Source organism: Candoia aspera, chromosome 10 (genome assembly GCF_035149785.1).
Source record: "Candoia aspera isolate rCanAsp1 chromosome 10, rCanAsp1.hap2, whole genome shotgun sequence".
NCBI classification, from domain to species: Eukaryota; Metazoa; Chordata; class Lepidosauria; order Squamata; family Boidae; genus Candoia; species Candoia aspera.
The window spans coordinates 16,799,319-16,818,704 of record NC_086162.1 but is presented as its reverse complement, the minus strand read 5'-3'; the positions used below and the strand labels follow the sequence as shown (position 1 = coordinate 16,818,704).

Below are 19,386 nucleotides of genomic sequence, written 5' to 3'. Positions count from 1 at the left end.
CTCTTCCTTTTGCCCTCCACTCTCCCGAGCATCAGCATCTTCTCCAGGGTGTCCTGTCTTCTCATTATGTGGCCAAAGTATTTCAGTTTTGCCTTTAATACCATTCCCTCAAGTGGCTTTATTTCCTGGAGGATGGACTGGTTTGATCTTCTGGCAGTCCAAGGCACTCTCAGAATTTTCCTCCAACACCACAGTTCCAAAGCATCGATCTTCCTTCTCTCAGCCTTCCTTATGGTCCAGCTCTCGCAGCCATATGTTACTACGGGGAACACCATTGCTTTAACTATGCGGGCCTTTGTTGTCAGTGTGATGTCTCTGCTCTTAACTATTTTATCGAGATTTGTCATTGCTCTTCTCCCAAGGATTAAGCGTCTTCTGATTTCCTGACTGCAGTCAGCATCTGCAGTAATCTTTGCACCTAGGAATACAAAGTCTTTCACTGCTTCTACATTTTCTCCCTCTATTTGCCAGTTATCAATCAAGCTGGTTGCCATAATCTTGGTTTTTTTGAGGTTTAGCTGCAGGCCAGCGTTTGCACTTTCTTCTTTCACCTTCATCATAAGGCTCCTCAGTTCCTCTTCACTTTCAGCCATCAAAGTGGTATCATCTGCATATCTGAGATTGTTAATGTTTCTTCCAGCGATTTTAACTCCAGCCTTGGATTCCTCAAGCCCAGCATGTCGCATGATGTGTTCTGCATACAAGTTGAGTAGGTAGGGTGAGAGTATACAGCCCTGCCGTACTCCTTTCCCAATCTTAAACCAGTCCGTTGTTCCGTGGTCTGTTCTTACTGTTGCTACTTGGTCGTTATACAGATTCTTCAGGAGGCAGACAAGATGACTTGGTATCCCGATACCACTAAGAACTTGCCACAATTTGTTATGGTCCACACAGTCAAAGGCTTTAGAATAGTCAATAAAACAGAAATAGATGTTTTTCTGAAACTCCCTGGCTTTTTCCATTATCCAGCCGATATTGGCAATTTGGTCCCTAGTTCCTCTGCCTTTTCTAAACCCAGCTTGTACATCTGGCAATTCTCGCTCCATGAACTGCTGAAGTCTACCTTGCAGGATCTTGAGCATTACCTTACTGGCATGTGAAATGAGTGCCACTGTTCGATAGTTTGAACATTCTTTAGTGTTTCCCTTTTTTGGTATGGGGATATAAGTTGATTTTTTCCAATCGGATGGCCATTCTTGTGTTTTCCAAATTTGCTGGCATATAGCATGCATTACCTTGACAGCATCATCTTGCAAGATTTTGAACGGTTCAGCTGGGATGCCATCGTCTCCTACTGCCTTATTAGCAATGCTTCTTAAGGCCCATTCAACCTCACTCTTCAGGATGTCTGGCTCTAGCTCACTGACCACACCGTCAAAGCTATCCCCGATATTGTTATCCTTCCTATACAGGTCTTCTGTATATTCTTGCCACCTTTTCTTGATCTCTTCTTCTTCTGTTAGGTCCTTGCCATCTTTGTTTTTGATCATACCCATTTTGGCCTGGAATTTACCTCCAATGTTTCTAATTTTCTGGAAGAGGTCTCTTGTCCTTCCTATTCTATTGTCTTCTTCCACTTCTGCGCATTGCTTGTTTAAAAATAAGTCCTTATCTCTTCTGGCTAACCTCTGGAATTTTGCATTTAATTGGGCATATCTTCCCCTATCACTCTTGCCTTTTGCTTTCCTTCTTTCTTGGGCTACTTCTAGTGTCTCAGCAGACAGCCATTTTGCCTTCTTGGTTTTCTCTTTCTTTGGGATGTATTTTGTTGCCGCCTCCTGAACAATGTTGCGGACTTCTGTCCATAGTTCTTCTGGGACCCTATCTACTAAGTCCAGTCCCTTAAATCGATTCTTCACCTCAACTGCATATTCCTTAGGAATATTAGTGAGCTCATATCTAGCTGATCTGTGGGTCTTCCCTAATCTCTTTAGTCTGATCCTAAATTGTGCGATAAGAAATTCGTGATCTGAACTACAGTCAGCTCCAGGTCTTGTTTTTACCAACTGTATAGATGTCCACCACCTTTGGCTGCAAAGGATGTAGTCAATCTGGTTTCGGTGTTGTCCATCTGGGGAAGTCCATGTATAAAGCCGTCTCTTAGGTTGCTGGAAGAGAGTGTTTGTTATGCACATTGAGTTGTCTTGGCAAAATTCTATCAGCCTATGTCCTGCTTCGTTTTGTTCTCCCAGGCCATGCTTACCTGTAATTCCGGGTGTCATTTGACTGCCCACCTTAGCATTCCAGTCTCCTGTGATGAAAACAACATCTCTTTTAGGCGTGTTGTCCAGTAGGTGCTGCAGATCCTCATAGAACTGCTCTACTTCAGCTTCTTCAGCATCTGTGGTTGGGGCGTATATTTGGATCACTGTGATGTTAGAGGGCTTGCCCTGAATTCGAATTGAGATCATTCTATCGTTTTTTGGATTGTATCCGAGCTCTGCTTTAGCCACTTTACTATTAATTATGAAGGCTACTCCATTTCTTCTGTGGTCCTCTTGTCCACAGTAGTAGATTTGGTGGTCATTTGATGTGAAGTGGCCCATTCCAGTCCATTTCAGTTCACTGACGCCCAGAATGTCTATCTTTAATCTTGACATCTCACCAATAACCACATCCAATTTGCCCTGGCTCATAGAACTTACATTCCAGGTTCCAATGGTGTGTTGATTCTTAGAACATCGGATTCGCCGTTCACCACCAGCACCGTCGGCCGCTAGCCGTCCTTTCGGCTTTGAGCTAGCTGCGTCATCACGTCTGGGGCTAGTTGAACTCATCCTCTGTTCCTCCCCAGTAGCATTTTGACCATCTTCCGACCTGGGGGTCTCATCTTCCGATGGTATACCGACATATCTCTGGTTGTACTGATCCATTTAGTTTTCATGGCAAGAATACTGGGGTGGGTTGCCATTACCTTCCCCAGGGATCGCATTTAGTCTGACCTCTCTGTCATGACCTTCCTGTCTTGGGTGGCCCTTCACGGTTTAGCTCATGGCATCATTGAGGTGTTCAAACTCCAGCACCACGACAAGGTAACGATCCTTTGCTGAAGTGTAGGTTTTTAGGTTTTTAGGGTTCTCCAAATGACACACAAGGTGTTGGTATGCCTACAGATACCTCCTTGGTTTCTTTTAGCTGCCTTCCCAACTTTCAATGAAAAAACTGGAAGCTGGCATATTCCAAATCAAAGTGCCAACCTCCCTATTGTCTGTTTCCAAGAATGCCTCTGGGACATGGAAGGTCATTTTGTTTGGAGCCTTCTGTAATGCATCTGTTGAGGAAAAAGTGGACAGGTAGAGGCGTATTATTAGAATGGATGGTTCGTGATAAAAACTTTTAACAGGTGCATGGATGTCATCCGTCCACGGCTCTTGTTTCCATACAGTATTGCTCTTCTTCCCCGGGGATCTAAAGGCACTTTACAAGAGCATAAAACCAATCCTAAATGAACCCATCCTAATATGCCAATAATCTTTAGAATCAACCAATCCAAAATTAAAGATTTATTTTAAAAAATCTTTGAGAGGTATATGGTTGGACGGTCTCTGGATTCACAGTCGTGCCTTTGCTACACGAACATTGCACAACTAAACCCCTCCCTTGGGTCCCGCCCGCATCCATCCAGGGCAGCGACGCTTCGCAATCAAGGGCGTCGCACGCGTGGCATTTACTCGGGACTGAGCCTACGGCGCGCGGGCAAGGTCAAAACACCTCGTTTCTCAACTCCCGCTTCCTCGACCGTTTCTCCAGAGGAACGGGGGACGTCAGGTTTCGGGCGGGGCTAGGAGGATGGTGACGCCGCCCGCGCCGCGGGGGGTGGAGCTTCCGGCGCGCCCGCCCCCCCCTCCGAGCGGGATTGCCTTTGTCCCTCCGGCTGAGGCGATGCTGTCGTCGGGCAAGAAAGTGGCCGCCGCGGAGGCCCCGGTAAGCGGCGGCGGGAGCGGCGCTGGGGGCGATGGCACTTCCGAAGCGCCAGCTCCCCCGCCGCCTCCGCCGCCCCCGGCCCTCTCCGCTTCCTTGGGGGCCGCCGCCACAGCGGCGGAGGCCGGCGGCGCCTCGGAGCGCACGCCCCGCAAGAAGGAGCCGCCGCGCGCCTCGCCGCCCGGGGCTTTATCCGAGCCGCCTCCCGCCGGCCCCGGCCCCGCCGTGGGCTCCGAAACGACCGGCATCGCCGAGACCCCCGAGGGCCGCAGGACCAGCCGCCGGAAACGGGCCAAGGTGGGTTGCTGCGCCGGGCTCAGGATCTCCGCCTGGGCCTACCCTGCCTGAGGGAGGCGCTCCCGGAGGCCGGAGGAACAGAGCGGAGCGGCGGCGCTGCTTGCCAAGGGGTAGAGCCCCTTCTGATGAGAGCTCCCCCCGACCCGGCGAAACATCTCCCTCCAGCTCGAAATATAAAATTAGCATGGAGCGGGGGTCGCTTGGTGACCTTGATCTTGACCTAGGCAGGTCTGCATTGCGGGGGTGTTGTGAGGGAAAATGGGAGAGGGGACTGCATTTCCTCTTGAGGTGAGCATAGGACTTTTTCAGCCTGTGGTATTACAATGCTGTTTCTGCAGATTTTTCTCTATTCTTGTAAACTGCCGGTCCAAGATAAGAGGTTTAAATGAAAGTGGCATTTCCCTAGACAGAGGTCAATTTATTCATTTATTCATTCATTCATTCAACAAATTTGTATATCTGCCCAACTCACACGCGGTGACTCTGGGCGGCTTACAAAATTAAAATCCACAATGTAAAAAACCCATCAGACACCCCCCACCCCCACCCCCGGGGCAGCTACAACACAATCAAATCAGCCACTTGATCCGCGATTATCAACCTGGAATCCCCAGGCCTGCAGACAGAACCATTTTTCAGGGCCTTCTGGAAAAGTATCAAGGTGGTTTTGTTTTGTGTCAGTTTGTTTTATTCTTCTTAGTATTGAAAGCTTATATAGGTTTCCAAAGACTGTTTTATAGTTTAAAGGACTATAAAGCATATTTCACTGAAGATGAATCTTGTCTGGTCCATATAAAAACTTGTATTGCAGTAAAGATATTGCGACCTTATATCACAAACTCCTGTTGTATCCCAGAGGAATAGCAGGCCAGCAAAAAAAAAAAAAAGGGAAATGGATTGTGGTTCAAATTAGAACATTAAAATGTTGATGCTAAATTAGCTCATGCATTTAGGAAAAGAATTTGTAGTAAAGAGGGAGGATTGCAAGTTTACTACTTGAAATGTGTTTTAAAGTTTTGTTAATTTTGCAAAGCATTGTTAATTGTGATGTCTTAGTAAATGGCTTCATAGTTGCCACCTTCTGCCAGAAAGCACTATAATATGCCTTAGAATACATTATCTATTCCTCTTTGAAGATACATTTCCTGTTTGATATTTTAACTGTTTGCTAAATGTCCTGATAAAATGTACCTATTCTTAAAATATACCCATTCTAAAATCTTTTAATGTCCCCAACTCTCATAAAGTGGTGGGCAGTTGGGCAGACTTTTTAATACTTGAATCCAAGTACTAAACTGAATCCAAGTCTCAGTCATTTTATGGATGGGGTCATGTTACAGTTGCTCTTCCCATGTTCCTTTTTTTGCCATTTGCAAAATAGCTTTTGAAATGTTACTATCTGAATGGAAAAAAAAACTTTGGAGCTTCTAGAATTCTTCCCTGCGTCCTAGGAAGGGGAATATTATTATCTGTGTTACTGCTGTTTAAGATTGAGGCCTTGAGTAAAAATAAATGTAGGGAAACAGTTCTTAGTGATTATGTGTTTCAGTATTCTTTTGATATCTTGTGCCATACGTCTTATGATTTCTGATGCATTTTCCTCTGTGCGGGGTTTGAAGGGAAGACCTAATGTAAATGTGAGGTAGAATGTGTGTGAGAATGGATTGCAATTCCTTGCAATCTGAGAATAATATAACATGAGAAGGGAGTGGCTATGTATATTATCTTTAATAATGTTAGGCCCAGTTTTAAGCACACTTGTCCCAAAATCAAACTCAGTTGTTGAACATGGTTTTGAGTAAATATTTCAGGATTGTATAGAATATTGGAGTTTAATTTGTATATCATTATGGAATGAAATCAAATTCTAAATCAAAAGGGGCTGGTACTTAACAGTTTTGGATTTGTGTACATGTAATCAAATTACTTAAATAATTTCTCTTATGCACTGCTTTGGAATCTGTAGTGACTGAGTGGATTTCTTCCCAGAACACATCATAGGGTTTGATGATCTTACACAGATAACTCTGTGACCTTTTCTGTGATATATTGCATCTTTTATTTAAAGCCCCATCATTTTACTCAAGACAATTTGCATTCAATATTTATGGTATTAATCACCCCTCCTACAGCAATTTACTTGATTGGTCACCATTTTTTCTGGCCAACTCCAATTACAGGTGGAATACAGAGAAATGGATGAGAGCCTTGCTAACCTTTCTGAAGATGAGTATTACTCTGAAGAGGAAAGAAATGCTAAAGCAGAGAAAGAGAAAAAGCTTCCGCCTCCCCCTCCCCCCCCCACCTCCTGAGGAAGAGAATGAAAGTGAACCAGAAGAGCCATCTGGTGAGTGGAAGGTCCCCACCCAGCAAGGCAACGATTATTTTATGCCTGAGATATCTGTGCTTCTTTCAAGGCAGCACAGAGACTCACACACCCTAATCCTTGAGTTCACCATAGTTTTGCTGTGAAACAAACAAACAAAAATATTTTTATTAATTTCCTTTTCTCTTTAAATATGGTTATTTATATCATTTAAATACTGCAAGTTACCATGTTTTAGTTACTCAGTAAGATAGAACTGTTGAACATTGTTTAGTAAAACGGTTCACCTGTTTTAAAACTAGGTCTTTTGTAGGGTGTTGATTTTGTAAGTAAAAAAAGTTAAATTTTTGTGTGAACTGCTCATAGGTTTTTTTTCCCTCTACACTCATTAATTGTCAAAAATTCTGTTTCAGAGAAAGAGTCATCATTCTGCACTCTAGGAAAGTTCCTAGCGGGGTATTTCAAAGCAGGGCCTCTGTTTTTTTCAAATTCTACTTTTAACAAGATCCAACTACATATACAGTATAATGATAACGTTGTGTCATGCCTTGTGGTAAAAGAGTTGACATAAATCTGCCTTTTTTAAACAAACTTTATCTACTCTGCATGGCACACTGTTGGTAGCTGTGGCAGCCTTTCCTGCAGTTGAATTTCTAAACCTATTGTTTCGATTAAGAAGATGGTATCAAATGAGGAGGCATAATCTAGTAGATACCACAGTTTGGTTTTAGACATTTGAATAGATCGAGGTTTAGCCATTCTTGGATTGTTGAATGGTACCCAGCTAGCCTGTTGAATGAACTTCATAAAATTAGATAACAAGTCAGTATATTTAAGTGTAACTAGAGTTGCCAAAGTAGGTTTCCTACTGAAAGATTAATTTTGTGTTACTTGGCTATATCATCTGTTGAGAAGACATGGCTTGGTGGCATTTCTAATCCATATATTCTCTAACTTTCAGTCTTAATTCATTTGCTGAATTGCCAGTTGTGTTAGCAATTTGTGTTGCTATTCCGATTTAAGGGATGCAAGCCTTGGTTTTTGCTGCTAGATATTTTTGCCAGTGGTTCTCTGTACCAGAAATCATTTATGTCCCTTTTCTGTTTAATGCTTAAGTGTTGGGAATATTTTTCCTCCTCCTCTGAGTAGAAAGACTCTAAAATTTGTCAATTGATAGTAACGTAATGATAAACAAGGATAGCAGAAGTTGTGATAAGTACAGTCTTTCTACACAAACATTCATTCCAGGGTCACCCAAGCTCCTTATTTCAGTGTGTAATATAGGGCAGGCTATTGGGAAATAATTGGGAGTCTTGCTGATCTGTTGCAAACCTACTAGAGATGTACCAGTGAATCTAGATCTGTTTTATTTTCATCCATGTTCTTTGTATTCTGTGTTATTCTGTATTTCAGAGATAGTAAGAGGGAATATGCAGCAAAACCTGAATATTTTGTAGGCACAGATGTATCTGTGGATTGCATATCTGGGAAGGAATTTAACATTAGCATTATTTGCTAATCTGTGCACTGTATGATTTACAGGATTATACAGTTATTTGAATTGACTTCTTTACATAGAGATAAGAGGAGGCACAGTAACTGCATAAAGCATATAAGCTTCTGCTAGTAGGAAACTTCACTGACAGTTTAAGATAAATTTCATTAATTAGGGATTTCAACCTTGGTCTTTGAATGATGTAATCAGTTTTGACTACTATGTATCTGGTTCTGCCCTTACTACTTTGTGATAATCTTATTTTTTTTAAAAATCTATTTCTACTGATGGCAGAGTTAGCAGAATAATACACTGGTTTCATGACTTCTGCAAATGCACTACAAGGTATCTAGTTATTGTCTTTATTCATTCTTTCCATTAAAATATTTATTTTCAATCTATTTCTGATGTCAGTTTGTTTACACATCAGTATAAATATGTCTTTCAGATTTTATCAGAATGTGTGTTCCTTTTCCAGATCCCAAATATTTGTTTCATTGATTGATTGATGTCCTGCCTTTTGTTCTAAAGCTCAAGGTGGCATACGTAGCATTTCCTCCTCCCATTTTCCCTATAATGACACTCCTGTGAGGTAGGTTGGATTAAGAGGCAGTTATCAAAAAACACTCAGGAAGCTTTTATGGCTGACAGTGGATTTGAATGTGGATTTCCCTGGTGCTAATCCAGTATCCAACCACTACAAAGTCTGGCTCTCTTTTCACTTCTGGAAAAGTTCTGTTTCTTTCCTCAGTAGATCCATTCTTCTCACAATCATGTGCCTCCTTTTCTTCCTTTCTTTTCCATAGATGCTTATCAGTTTAGTACAAGGTGTAGAATGCTTCTTGGTTATTTTCTTACAGACCTTTATAAAGAGAAGGTGAAACTGCTCTTTTGCCACTTTTTATAGCAAGTAGGGGATGTGGTGGTGCTGCGGGTTAAACCGCTGAGCTGCTGAGCTTGCCGATCGGAAGATCGGTGGTTCGAATCCGCGTGACGGGGTGAGCTCCCGTTACTAGTCCCAGCTCCTGCCAACCTAGCAGTTTGAAAACATGCAAATGTGAGTAGATTAATAGGTACTGCTTCAGCGGGAAGGTAACGGTGTTCCATTTAGTCATGCCGGCCACATGACCACAGAAGTGTCTACGGACAAATGCCGGCTCTTCGGCTTTGAAATGGAGATGAGCACCGCCCCCTAGAGTCGGACACGACTGGACTTAATGTCAAGGGAAACCTTTACCTTTACCTTTACCTTTACCTAACTAGATACTTACCAGTCTAAACTGGTATAAAACTTCAAATTTTCAAATTTTGCTGCTTTTTAAGTTGCATAGTAATTTCATTTTAAGTGCATTGTCAAGAACAATTATTTCTTCATGTAAGACAATTGTTCTACAGATTGGTGGGACAGCAAGGATAGTTAATTCTTTGAAGCAAAAATCTGCTTTATGATTTGTTCAGAAAATTGTATCAGAATACCTGAATAAAACATTTGATAACATTTAACATTTTATAATCCCCCAACTGCATTTCTGTGAATTTTTTTTAGTTTATAACAAATAAGAGGAGACTGTTCATTTAAAAGAAATTCAACAGCTTTGAATATATCTCTTACCCATAAATGTTTTATGCCTTCTTCCTGCACATGAACAATGGTTTAGAGAAAAAGATGCTACTACTTTTTTATTGTTTCAGCAAAGAGTTAAACAAGGGGGGGGGATGATGGTGGGGTTGCCATAATCTTGCCATAGAAAAGGACTGCAAAATGAAATAGGATGAATTAGTTGGAAATATTTTGCAGTAAACATCATAGAGGTTATGAACTGCACAACACAAAAGGCTTCTGTTTTGAATTTATTTTGTTGAGAATGAAAGTAATGCCATGTATAGAAATGTAGGAAGAGAGAGCTGAGTTCAAATGCAGTGAAGTGCCCTGGCTATGAGTGTAGGTAGTGTTAGTGCCATGCAAAAATACAGTTTGAGCATTACCCTGAACAGCAGAAGAAGGCAACTTACATGCCATTTGCCCCAAAATATGGAAAGGATGAGATGTTTTAAAAAATTCATTTGTAAATGGGTTACAAATAGTACGTGCGTAATACAAAATCACAATCTTGAGAAAAGAGGGGGAGCACAAACTCCTGATTTTAATCTGTAACTTTAAAATTGTCTTTAAAATTTAAAAGATGGGCAAATATGCAGTACAAAAGTTATTTTAAAATGGCTTTGGGGTGTCTCTTCATCTGCAAATATTGTTCCAGTATGCATCTCTATATATTGTCTGTTAAGTAATTAAATAATCTTTGTTAGGATTTGAAAGAAATGTGTTTCAGTTGAGTCTGCTCTAATTATACTCATTGCCCTTTTTGCAATAAACACACAGCTTTTTATTTTTTACTGAGGTTGTTGTAAGCTGAGAAGGAGAATTGAAACATACTAATGTTTTTGTTTGGAGGAGGTATAAAACTTAATTTTTCTACAATACAGGTAATCTACTAATTTATTTTTCTACAACAGAAAGGGTTTACTATTCCAGGATTGAGAATTGCTGTATTACAACTCCCAGCACCCCTCACTGCTGGCCACAATGACTGGGACTCTACAGAGTTATAGTTCAGCAACATTTAGAGGGCCACAGAATTCCTGGCTGTGTCTTATACATCCATACTGTATAATCTCCCTTCCATTTCTCTGTGGATAATTAGAAACCTTGCCATTGTACAACCAGGTCCCTCCAGGTCTTTGCCATTCCCTCTGCTTTTTCTGCCCTTGTACTCTTTTTGCTCAGTCCCCCTCTCCTGCATGTTTCTTTGCTTGCATTGTCCCTACTGGTGGAATGGTAACCAAACCTGCCATGGAACTGCATGGTGTGCATTAAAGGGACAAAATGGTAAAAAAACTCATGCCTTACCTCACCCCTCCAGATATAATAACATCCATATAGCCTTCCTGTTTCCTTCTATGTCCATTGTCTAAAAATAGGTCCCTCTTCTGTGCCCCAACTCCTCTTTAGTAGCTACTTATTTATTTTATTTTATTTTCTATCCCACCTTTGTTATTTTAAGAAATAACTCAAGGCGGGGAACATACTTAATACTACTTCCTCCTCCTATTTTCCCCACAACAGCAACCCTGTGAGGTGAGTTGGGCTGAGAGAGGGGGACTGGCCCAAGGTCACCCAGCCGGCTTTCACGCCTAAGGCGGGACTAGAACTCACTGTCTCCTGGTCTCTAGCCCATTGCCTTAACCATTGGCTTTTTAATAGGATGCAGATGGGGTTCAGTAAATCATTTACTTCCTATAATGCCCCTGCATCTTCAGACAGAAAAGTGTTTCATCCCGTATAGGTTGGGCTTATTGCTCCTTTTTGCAAATGAAAGAAAACCTGGAGAAGGATTGAGAGAAGCTTTTTTAAAAAATAAGGGGTAGTTCTTCCCTTATTTTGAAAAAAGCTTCTCTCAATTCTCCCTAGTAAGGAGATGCTGCTGGTTACTTGTTCTTTAAAGCGATTTTACTCTAAGTTAGGATTCCCCCTCCCCACATTATTGCTAATGCAGAAAAAGAAAGCTAATGGAACAAGAGGAAAGTTGTCTTTTCTACTTTTTGGCTTTATGGCAAAAGGAATACACTATTACTTTGTGTTTCCATTAGCTTTTTTGGAACTGGCAGTGAGAAAGTTGGTGCTTGTTTCCATTGCAGGTGGAAAACACTCTCCTTTTTCTTTCATCCAGTTGTGCTTCTGCTTCCTAAGAAGCCCTGATGGGGAAAGAAATTAACAGTTCAAGTACGAACATCCCTTCCCTTCCTTGGACATGCCAGGGGGCTCAGGAAAGCCTGTAATTTTTGGCTGGTAAATCAAGACAAAATGAATTAACACAGTACAGTGTGGTATATTTAAAATAGTTACCTAACAGTGGTGCTCTATAGCCCTTAACTCAGCAAAAATTGGTGAGGTTGTACTGTGTTCTGGCTGGACCAGAATCACTAGCTCAGTCCTGATAGTTTCTTGTATCAGTCAAGGATGCTGCTCTAATATGTCATGCTGGAGCCTGAGTAAATTCTCTTGCACTGACAAGACTGGGTAGACCTTGAGTCATCCATAGGGTTGGAGCTACCAGTGTAAGACTGTTTTGATAAAGACTACCAATGAGTAGCTGAAATATGTAATTGTATTTGCAAGTCGTCTCTTCTGAAATGAGATATACAGTAGAAGAAGCAGTGCAGATTTATTTCAGATATAATGCTTAGAGTTTAGCCTATGGGAATGAGCTTGCCCCTTCTCCAGCATTTGCTGAGGAGGTTTAAACGTACTGAATTCGTTATTCTGTCCTGCAGGAGGAAACAGTAGTTTATTGAAACAACCCAAGATGTTTCTTCTTCTGAGTTGTTTCAACAAATTATTCCTTGAGGTATTCACCATTATTTAGGTACCAGTTTTCTTCTAGTATTGGCCAAAAGTGGAAATGAGAGTAATGGGAAGACTTGAGTAGGCTCATTCCAATGATGCTAAACTAAATTATACTTCCTGATAGTATTGTTTAGCTAGACCAAGAAGATTAGCCTTTTGGATGCCTCAGACAGTTTTTTATGTACACCTAGGTGGAAGCCAACTTTATTTAAGGCTTCCTTCAAGTGTATTTACCTCCTGCTTCTTTCTCTGAATAGGCTGAAAGCTTTAATACTGTAGGGTAATTCAGTGATGCTTCAATAAATATGACAGTGTTGCATGTAATGGTGAATCCTACCATAGTAAAGGTTATGTAGCGTTTAAGTAATTGAAGGGTGCACAAAGTCAGCCTTAGAAAGTAAGAGATTATAGAAACAAAAGGAAGTGTATCAGACTTCTTGCCCTTTAAAATAATATATGTTTCCAAGGAGATCCCAACCAGGACTTAATAAATCCTTGGTGTTTCAAACCCTTGGTTAGACTACTCAGCTAAATAGTCTTCCTAATTGTACTAGGAAGTATACTTTTTATTTTGTCATAATCTGTTAATACATTGATTTATGAATATTTACCCACCAGGTGCCCTGAAAATACTGTGTATATCTTTTCCCCTATAAGAGTCTGACAAAGGGTTCCAACAACAAGGATGAAGCATTAGAAGACTGGAGAGTGTGTGAAGCCCATGACTCAGATTTCAGAATCTGGAATTCTCAGAAAATGTTTTCCCTCCCATTAGTTGGTGAACTTCTAAATTTGAATCACCAACTGCCAGGCCTTCCTGTCCCCAAATGACTTGAACTTATGGAGAAAGGTCCCTGAGATCTCCTCTTTCCTTCCACAGGGCAAGCAGGAGGACTTCAAGACGACAGTTCTGGAGGGTATGGAGACTGCCAAGCATCAGGTGAGGGTGGCGTTTGATGCTTGCCACTTAGTAGCAAGAGCCCCCAAATCAGGGATTGATGCTTGCAAGTGCGTGTGGGTGGGTGGGCCCAGATTTTAATTTGAAATACAAGAGACTTGCATTTGCCTATTGAAATACTTCATATCCCAGCTGGTGAAGATGATGGGAAAAGGAAAGCATTTTGAAATTTTAAGGCAGATTTCACAACCCTTTGCTGTTCCATGGGTTTGGTGGAAATCAGGCCTATGTTTATACAACTTAAAAGGCAGTTTCCCTCCCTCCTTTCAGAGCTGTAGGCCTTTCACATTACACACTGTAATTCTGCGTATGTTTCTAAAGAACAGCCAACTCCTTAGTTGCGCACACTTTAACCAATCTGGGTTACTATCTAGCTTACACTTTCTGATTATAAGCCTCACTGAGGAGAGTTAGACTTATTTTCAAGTAAACATGCACAGAATTGTGCTGTTAATTTAGGAAATGATCACTAATCTAGCTTAGTTTATTTTTGACAACCTTTTTGACAACTTTTGATAAAATTGGTAATCTCAGTTCCAGTTGATGCATGCAGGCTAGAATTTATGTATCTAAGGACAGAAGTGGTCAATTTAAGGTGCAGATTATTTCTCTTTGGTCTGTTTTCAGAGCAATGTATCATATGTTTAATTTTTTGAAGCCTTTCCTGTTTAAGTGAGTAGTGATTTTGGGTGCACATGTTGAGGAGATAAAAATGTAGATCTTGAAATAAATTTATTTGGAATGTCTTGTGGGTGTTCTGAAGTACAGATTGGTTTTGAAACTTTGGGCAGACAGATCTGTTAAAACACTGCAATGCTGCAATGATGAGGAGACTTGGCAAGCCTGACAGGAATTTAAGGTCCAACTACTAAGTGTTTATGTGCCAGTATTAGACATTTTTTATTTCTTTGTTCTTTTTAAAAGTTCAAGGTGGTATGTGTATATGTTCTGAAATTAATTTAAGTTCCAAGTATCAGTGGTTCTGAATTTGTGATTTTTATTTGTATTCTCCTCTTCCTCGAAAGAATTTCCCAGTTCTGGTGCCCTCCAGATACACTGAGTAACAAATGATTCTCAGTCATCATGGCTATTTGGATGGTGGCTAGGAATGATGAGATCAGTGATGAACACTTGGACGGCATCAGTTGGGAAATAATATCTTGGACAACATATCTAGGTTTTCCAGCCAAGCTCAATTACTCATGAGGTCCTATATAGCTTAAGGAGTAGAACTACACTTTTGTATTTTTTTTCTAGGCAATTTTTGGGAAGGCAAGAATTCCAGCAGTTAAGCAAATGTATGCCTATATTAGGATCACAGGAGTGTCAGCTTCAAATTGCTATATTCAAAGTACTGTACATTTGTGTCAGTGACAGAGATGCATGTGACAAGTTCTTCTTGCTAAGTCTTGAATCTTCCTTTCAGCATACTTTCAATCCACAACAGTGTGTTTTTATGGTCTGCATGTTCCTTTGAAAATCGGAGAAAACAGTTAAGCTGTTACTTAATTACACCTTAAATGACTCTTGGGTTGTCAGTGTTTAAAAAAAAGTGTTGAAACATTAAGTAGTAATAGTAATATTTTATTTAGCTGTCTTTCTTACACCAATAGGAAGTCACTCTCAGTTGAAGTGTGAAAGCTGCTCATGTTATTGGACAAAATATAGCAAAAAATGACTTGTCGGACTAGACCTAAATATTTTTGTGTTATGCCATTGGCTACATCTGTGTTACATCCAAGGATTATGTAAATGTCACTACACTTAAATAAAATATGCAGATAATGCACAGTTCAGATTCTGCCTTGCAATTCCAAGCTTTTGTCTGCAGGAGAGCTGATTATAGAAAACAATTTGTAAAAATGTGCAATATATCAGGTTTCCTGAAGGTATAAGTTTTAGCTGAAAGAGCTGTTTGCAGACTTTTGTGAATAAGAACAATTTATAGAACAGTGCTGTATGAGTTGCTTCATGAGTCTGGTCCAGTGCAAAGCTAATTTTGTTTCATTTCTATAAAAAAATTTCATTACCCCATCCAAATTGCATTTGGATCTCATGGTATATTTTTAAAAATGCAAGGTGTTCTTGGCACTTGACATGTTATGAATATTTAATCAATTTTTAACTGCAGCACAACATTCCAAGGGCAGTTCAGGGATTTATGTTTTTCACAAAGCAAAAGTCCAACAGGAAGAGAGACAACAGTGCCCTGGTTCTTCCAGTGATTGCTGACCATAAATAATGAGTGGTATTAACTCAGGCCTCCATTTATGCAACCTAGACATGTATTAGTTAGAGTTTATTACTGTTGTAGACCAACATCATACATGAACATATGTGAAACTATAATACTAGGATTTTGTACATAGATAGGTACTTCGGTGTGGTTTCCTCCTATGTTCATCTCTAGTAAGTACTCAGAATTGTTTTGTAGTGTCTCATAAATCACAGGTCAGTCCTGTTCCTTTTTACATTTTTCAGTGCAATTAAAGTATCCCTGGTTTTCGTTCTGAAGTGCTAGAGTTCCTCAAGGGTTATCATTTAAATATATATAAGCTTATATATTTGGTATAAGTTGGCATGCTGATATTGGAAATCTGATATTACTTATTCAATAGTTTTGACTTAGTGGACACTTTTAAAACCCTAGAGAGGTAGCCAAAAACATGCCTGGGTTTTCACCTAGAAGCTAGAAAGTGGATTGAAAGTCTGTCTTATGTAGCACATGAGGAGCTTGCGTGACCCTGTCGTGATCATATCTTGCTAAGAATCCCCTTGGCAGTGGGCCATAGAAAGACATAACCTTGGCTAGACATAAAAGGAGCAGCTGATAAAACGTGAGTTTTTAATTCTATTTCAGTGCGGCTAGTTAAGTACCCAGTTAGCATGCTTTTACCTGGTGACAATACTTTTATATAAAAATAAAGTCCCAGATCTTTGGAAATCTGTCCACCTCCTCCTCAGCTCTTTCTACCAGCAGACAGGCCAGCAGAAAATTAGGAGGAAAGGGAGAACTGTGTGGGAAATTAATTAGTATAGCTGCCCAAATGCTTCATCCTAAAAACCGTGCTAAATAAAACTTTCTTATTGCATAGTTGTGACCTGCTGTGAAATGAGCACTAGTCAATCAATCTTCTATATCCTGTTTGGATGTTAAACAATGTGTAATAGTTAAGAAAAAAGCTTCATCACTGTAGTTCCAAATGTCAGCAGTTTAAAAAGAATAAGAAAAGGGAATACCATGAGGGAAGCAAGTAGAGCACCGGTAATAATGGTGGAATGATGTCTGTGGAGAACAGGAAAGGGAAATTGGTCACCCTGTTACCCCCATTACATGCTATAACCCATCATTATGATTCCATTTCCTTCTTCATCATTGGTGAGTGTCTTGTAATAATGCTTTCTCTTCTCTGGCATGAAATAATGCTTTCTCTTCTCTGGCATTAGTGATCCATAAGATGAAGCCATCACAGATTTCATGAGATGTTCCTGAAGTAGGTTTGCCACTGGGAAATACTCGTTTGCTAGTCAACCTAAAGTACTTACAGTGCTAGTCTCTCAATATCTGCATTAGCTTCATGCCTTTTACACGTATAATTGGTTTTATAGATAGCAATATGAAATTACAAATAATATTTCCTGTTTGAAACCAAAGCTTTATAACCTTTTCAGTCATTTTTTTTAGGGTGAAGGAATTAGTCTTAAAGAGTACCAAATCCTCTTTTAGCAACTTCCTTCCAAAGTAGTAACACTAGGTGTTTGTAGCTGTTGAGATCAATTAAAAAATGTATGAGTTTCTTTTGATCTCTATAAACTCTGTATCAGCAAAATAACACTAGTGTGCCATTGATCTTTGGTGCTTTTAGCCCTCAAGGTTGCAATGAAATCCTTTACAATGTATAGGGCAGCCTTCCCCATCTTGATGCTCTAGGTATTTGGACATCAACTCTCATTATCCCTTGCTAGTAAAGCAAAGAGCCGTGGCTGAAAATCTGAAGCTGACTTGTTTCTACAACACCTGTTTCAGTTAAGCTTTTGTGCTTTAGCATGCATTAGACATACAATCCATTCACGAAATAAAACTAGATCTGTATTTCTCAGGAAATAATCCTTTAAGTATTTTCTGTTCTTACTGCTGTAAAAAGACATACATTTGCAAATATGTACAAGTATTAGGCAAATATTAAATGGAATTCAATATGCAATTCTAAATATTGCTAGTGGAATAACCCTCAGTGAAAACATTGAGACTTAGAAGTGAATAAAATGCACTGGATTGTGGTGCCAATTTTCTGAATTTAACTACAATTTAACAACTTAACTACAATTTAACTTATAACAAGGCTTTATAAAGTTCAGAGCGGACTAGTTCTCAAAAGCTTGAATCAGGGTAATTACAAATCTGTGGGCTACATAATGGGTGGCTGCTTACCTTTGCTCTGAAGGTTTTTATTGCGGTGGGTTCATAATTGCTGCCATTACAGTAGCCATAATGTAATCTGACATTTGCAAATCTGTGGACCTGGAGAGAAAAGGCTGTTAGTTCTTTCCAAATTGAAAGGAAGCATTCAGGTATTTAAATACTTTAATTTTTCAATAGAGTATTCATTAATTTTCCAAGAGGAATGGTAGATGCCCGGCCTTTTTCAGGAAGCAGCTTTTGTTTTGTCATAGCAAGTTATGTCTTCCCACTTGCAATGGGAGGCAAATGCTTGGAAACTGTCTCAAGCCCACATGAATTGTTGGGAGGATAGCTGCACCATCAGTGTAAAAAAGAAACTGAAACAGGTTTACTGGCTAACTTTGGGAGGATGAACTCAAGATTTTGTCAGGGCTAAAACTAAAAAATGAATATAGAAATTAAATAGGGAGCCAGAATGAATCTTTGTTCTACCCCTTTCTAGATGGGAATTGAAGGAGAAAGAAAATCAGCAGTCCCACAGTGGACCATATTATATTTTCATGCAATCTCACACTAAAAATAAGAAGCCTGCTTCTAAGTAAACTAGGTTAGATGTGCCCTGAAAAGTGCAGTAGGATTTAGAGGATTGTCATCCAGCTGAATTAACAGAACTGTTGAGAGATTGGATTCATTTTCATTGCTCAGCTAACTTTGCAGCATTTGCCAATGTCTCGACCAATACTTTTAAAGAAAAAGAAAATTTGTATTTAGAAAGGTGTTTAGAATGTGTTGTCAACAAGGCATACATTAAGAGATGTTCTTCCTGTGAAAGAGTAAAGAGAACATATATGCCTATTTCGGTAGTTTTTGCACTGAGTAGCAAGATCTTGTTGTTCCAGGTGCTTTTGCATACTTGTCACATGCTTGTTCTTTCATTGTAGGTGTGGAAGGCGCAGCTTTCCAGAGCAGGCTTCCACACGATCGAATGACATCACAAGAAGCAGCTTGTTTTCCAGATATTATCAGTGGGCCCCAGCAAACTCAGAAGGTTTTTCTTTACATCAGAAATCGAACGGTATGCTAATTATTTCAAGCTCAAATACTTCTTTTCCCTAGACTGATAAGGTTTTCCAAGCAGTTTTGGATCTCTCCAAACGTGTACTTGGTAGCTTTGTGTTTACTGAACTGCTTCTAGCCTTGCTGTTCTATTCATATGTAGAAAACTGTGGAGCTGTTCAGTATAAAACAGCTTATTTAATGCTGGTTCTGATAGCACATGCTGAGAAATTTCCCTTCGTTAAGAAGAGTAGCCATAAAATAAGGGAATCAATTGCCATGCTTTAGCATGTAAATAATGTATTCCACAAATATAGCTGCACACATTAAAACTCTGCTTCTACTAGTCACTTCCTGTGCTCTTCCCCTCTCCCTATAATCAAAATGATTCTCTGCTGGCACATTTTGCTTGGTTTGGGCAATATTGTGAAATGAAAAACCTGCAGCTTTTATCATTTAAGCTGAGGATGTGGTTTTACAAATGGTTGCTCAAAATCAACTTAGAAAAGAGTATTTTCCGCAATAG

The 19,386-nt window shown here is 40.0% G+C and overlaps 2 protein-coding genes across 2 annotated transcripts in view; both read left to right on the top strand.

The window, feature by feature from the left end:
- Positions 1-4,771, top strand: part of LOC134503551 (synaptophysin-like protein 1) — a 258,926-nt gene extending 254,155 nt beyond the window's left edge. The window contains exon 6 of the transcript XR_010068555.1: positions 4,753-4,771. The gene's annotated coding sequence lies outside the window, so the exon portion shown is untranslated. The remainder of the gene's footprint in view (positions 1-4,752) is intronic.
- Positions 3,846-19,386, top strand: part of KDM1A (lysine demethylase 1A) — a 29,571-nt gene continuing 14,030 nt past the window's right edge. The window contains 5 exon segments of the mRNA XM_063312360.1: positions 3,846-4,218; positions 6,399-6,512; positions 6,514-6,565; positions 13,325-13,384; positions 18,746-18,879. Coding sequence (XP_063168430.1) covers positions 3,883-4,218; positions 6,399-6,512; positions 6,514-6,565; positions 13,325-13,384; positions 18,746-18,879 — 696 coding nt within the window. The 5' untranslated portion in view covers positions 3,846-3,882.